Source organism: Acanthisitta chloris, unplaced genomic scaffold (assembly GCF_000695815.1).
Source record: "Acanthisitta chloris isolate BGI_N310 unplaced genomic scaffold, ASM69581v1 scaffold28143, whole genome shotgun sequence".
Classification (NCBI taxonomy): Eukaryota; Metazoa; Chordata; class Aves; order Passeriformes; family Acanthisittidae; genus Acanthisitta; species Acanthisitta chloris.
The window spans coordinates 3,894-6,997 of NW_008665825.1; the positions used below are offsets into that span (position 1 = coordinate 3,894).

The window sequence follows — 3,104 nt, forward strand, 5'->3', positions numbered from 1 at the left end:
GCTGGGACGCACTGATGTTACTGGGTCTCACTGCCCTGGCACACAAAATTTATTCTGCCATTGAATCCATCCTGTCAATGGCTGGTCATGGCTTTTGGAGACAGAGTTTCACAGTGAGCAAGAAACTTGCCTGTGAATAAGTAACCCAATTTGCTTCTTATAGACCTACAGGGCCATGGGAAGTATTTCTGGAGCTTATGCCGCTGCTGTGGGGAATTGAGGGATGTTTGCTTACAGTAGGATGGGATTTAGCTGAAGTCTCCCCCAATGAGGGAGAACCAGGTGGATCTGTTCAGGCACTGTCAAAACAGACGTGCTGCTCTCAGGATCCAGATCCCTCAGAACGCTGGTTTAAATCACAGATTTCAGTTGTCATTTGGAAACACACTTCCAGTTTGGTGATTGCTCTCACAGCTGCACAGATGTCCTGGTCGAGCTCACAGTGGTTCTGGTGCAACTGGGCTCCCCTCAGACTGCATGGTAACTGCCAAACTGCCACTTCTGATAAGGGTTTGTGGAGTCACAGGCCTTCACCCTCAGGGCTCTGTAAGAGGGATCCACTTCCAAGCAAGCTGGCTGCGGGAGGTGCTGGTGCTCAGAGATGATGTGGTCGGTCTGCAGGGGAGAGAGGGAGAGCTCAGGGGGGCTCAGGCTTTAGGGGGCTCAGGCTTCAGGACTCCTGCAGCAGCAGCAGCTCTATTTTCCCTCTGAGAAATCTCCATTCCTTATGGTGTGCCCTTTTTTGGCATGTCCTTAACACATGAGATCCCTTTGCTGACTTATAGGGTGGGATCCACGCCCATACCTGCTGCTGAGCCAGGATCATGCCACACCTGCTGTGCTTCCTGGCTTTTCCTTCTCTGGGAATGGAGCTCCCTGGACATTTTCATGGATTTCTCACGAAGTGAAATGAGAATTTCAGAGTTTTCAGTAAGTGGATGACAATTCTCCTGTGTTTCTCCCCAAACACCCACGGAGGGCCTGTGGTGTGCTGGCCTTCAACACTTCTGTTTTTTCAGCCTAAAGAGGAACTCGTCGACATGATAAATATGTAACTTAGCTACATTTTTCTTTTTTTAAATGAAGAGCATTTTTTTCTCAAATATAAACTATGCCATTTTGGAGCATTTTTGACAACTGCTAGACCAGGCTGACAGATACAGCCCTGACCCTCGCTTTGTGCAGTGCAGGCAGTTAATGTAAGTATCCATCCTTTTCCTTTCCCTAAATGCTTTCTTTAAAAACCACTGTGAGCTCAGAGCCAATCAATACTGAGTCATCTCCCTGTAAGTGCTATCGATGGTTTCTGTGTAAAGCCAGGACTTTTTGTTACTGCTGCAGAGCCAGCACAGCCAGAGTGCCCCAGCCTGGCACGGGAGCTCAGCACTTGGACCAACACAGCAGGGAGGCAGGAGGAAGGCAGAGGAGCCAGGGACCAAGGCTGAACTTTGGCAAGGTGGAGGCCAGAGGGTCGGGGTACCCTGTGCTGGGCTCCACTGCCTGCCTGTGTGCTGGCACCGAGGCTGAACGCTGCCCAGCCCGGGAGGTCACTCACCAGCCCTGGCTGGACAGTGGCCAGGGACCCGTGGAGCCAGGCCAGGCTGAGGCTCCTGCCCTGGCAGCGGCGCAGGCCCAGGGCTCCCACGACGCCCGACGGGGCCAGGCAGAGCTCACCGTGCTGGATCAGCCTCAGCCAGGTGTAGTTGAACTTCTGGTTCTGTGGGGAGAGAGCAGGGAGAGCTGTGACCCATCAGGCTCCACCGCGGGCTGAGCCATCCTGGCTGATTGCCTTCCCCTGCCCTCACCCAGGACCAGGTCTGAGGAAAGCTGAGCCATGGCAATGCCTTTCCCGTGGATTTGCAGGGCTAAAGAGCTCAGGACAGCACCAGCACCAGCTCTGGGAGTGACTCCTGCTGCAGCAGTCCAGACCCCAGACCCAATTGCTGCATGCCCTCTGCCCTGCCACCTCCCCTGGCTGTGCCCAGGGATAAACCCCCGTTCGTAACCATGTACTGGTCTCTGCCAGAGCAGGGAGCAATCAGCAGGGAATTGCCTAAAAAAACACTGCCTAGGAAGGAATCACGGAATCCCAGAATGGTTTGCGTTGGAAGGGACTTTAAAGCCCATTCTGTTCCATCCCTCTGCCCTGGGCAGGGACATCTCCCATCAGCCCAGGGTGCCCCAACCCCATCCAGCCTGGGCTGGAACACTCCCAGCACCCTCACAGGGAACAATTCCTCCCCAATATCGCATCTAACCCTGTGTCAGTGTCAAGCCATTCCCCCTCATCCTGTCACTCCAGGCCCTTGTCCAAAGTCTCTCTCCAGGTCTCTTGGAGCCCCTCGAGGCACTAGAAGGGGCTTCAACGAAGGGAAAGATGTCCACAGTAGCTGCTTCCCCTCTAGCCCTGAGTGCAGCTGGATGTTTTGCAGCAGCACACAAAGCACAGGCTGCTATTTAAATGTTTCTCCCTGTTTTCCTGTGCAGGCTTATGGATTTATCAAACTTTCTTATTCCAGCCGTTCCAAGCTGCTGCCTGGCTACAGGCTGTGCCAACAGGTAATTCCTGGCCCTCGCTGCTCCCAGGCACTGCTTGGCCATGTCCCCAGGTGGGAAGGGCTGTGTTAGCTCCCAGGTGTGCCCAGGTCACCACGGGGCCAGGAGCTCCACGCGTGCGCTCGGAGCAGCGCGGCACACTCGGTGAGCAGGTCCTTACCGCGTTGTTCACGTCACACTCCTCAAAAACCAGAGTGGTGCCTTCCACAGTGACACATCCTGCCAGGGCCATGTTAACGAGCTGGAAAACAGCAGCAAAATGCAAGTTTAGACATAAATTCCCAGGAAAGGGGAGAGGCTGTTATACTGCACTTAACCTCTGGATTCCCAGGGCTCTGTTAATACTGTCCACATCACTGAGCGAGGCAGAGAAGGCTGTTCCAGGCCAGGCTGTTTGGCTTGGAGCACCCTGGGCTAGTGGAAGGGGTGGGATGAGATGGGCTTGAAGGTCACTTTCAACCCCTCCACCCTGGGATTCTGTGGTGGAGGAGAGAGAGCCTGAATCTCCACGGTCACTCACGGAGAGGCTTGTGGAGGCAGAGCTGAAC

General features: G+C 54.4%; 1 protein-coding gene across 1 annotated transcript in view; it reads right to left on the reverse strand.

The window, feature by feature from the left end:
* Positions 1 to 468: 468 nt before the first annotated feature.
* The window catches only part of GALNT5 (polypeptide N-acetylgalactosaminyltransferase 5), an 8,395-nt gene continuing 5,759 nt past the window's right edge, over positions 469 to 3,104 (reverse strand). Inside the window, exons 8-10 of the mRNA XM_009071902.1 lie at positions 2,717 to 2,797; positions 1,556 to 1,717; positions 469 to 615 (exon numbers count right to left, since the gene is read on the reverse strand). Coding sequence (XP_009070150.1) covers positions 469 to 615; positions 1,556 to 1,717; positions 2,717 to 2,797 — 390 coding nt within the window. The remainder of the gene's footprint in view (positions 616 to 1,555; positions 1,718 to 2,716; positions 2,798 to 3,104) is intronic.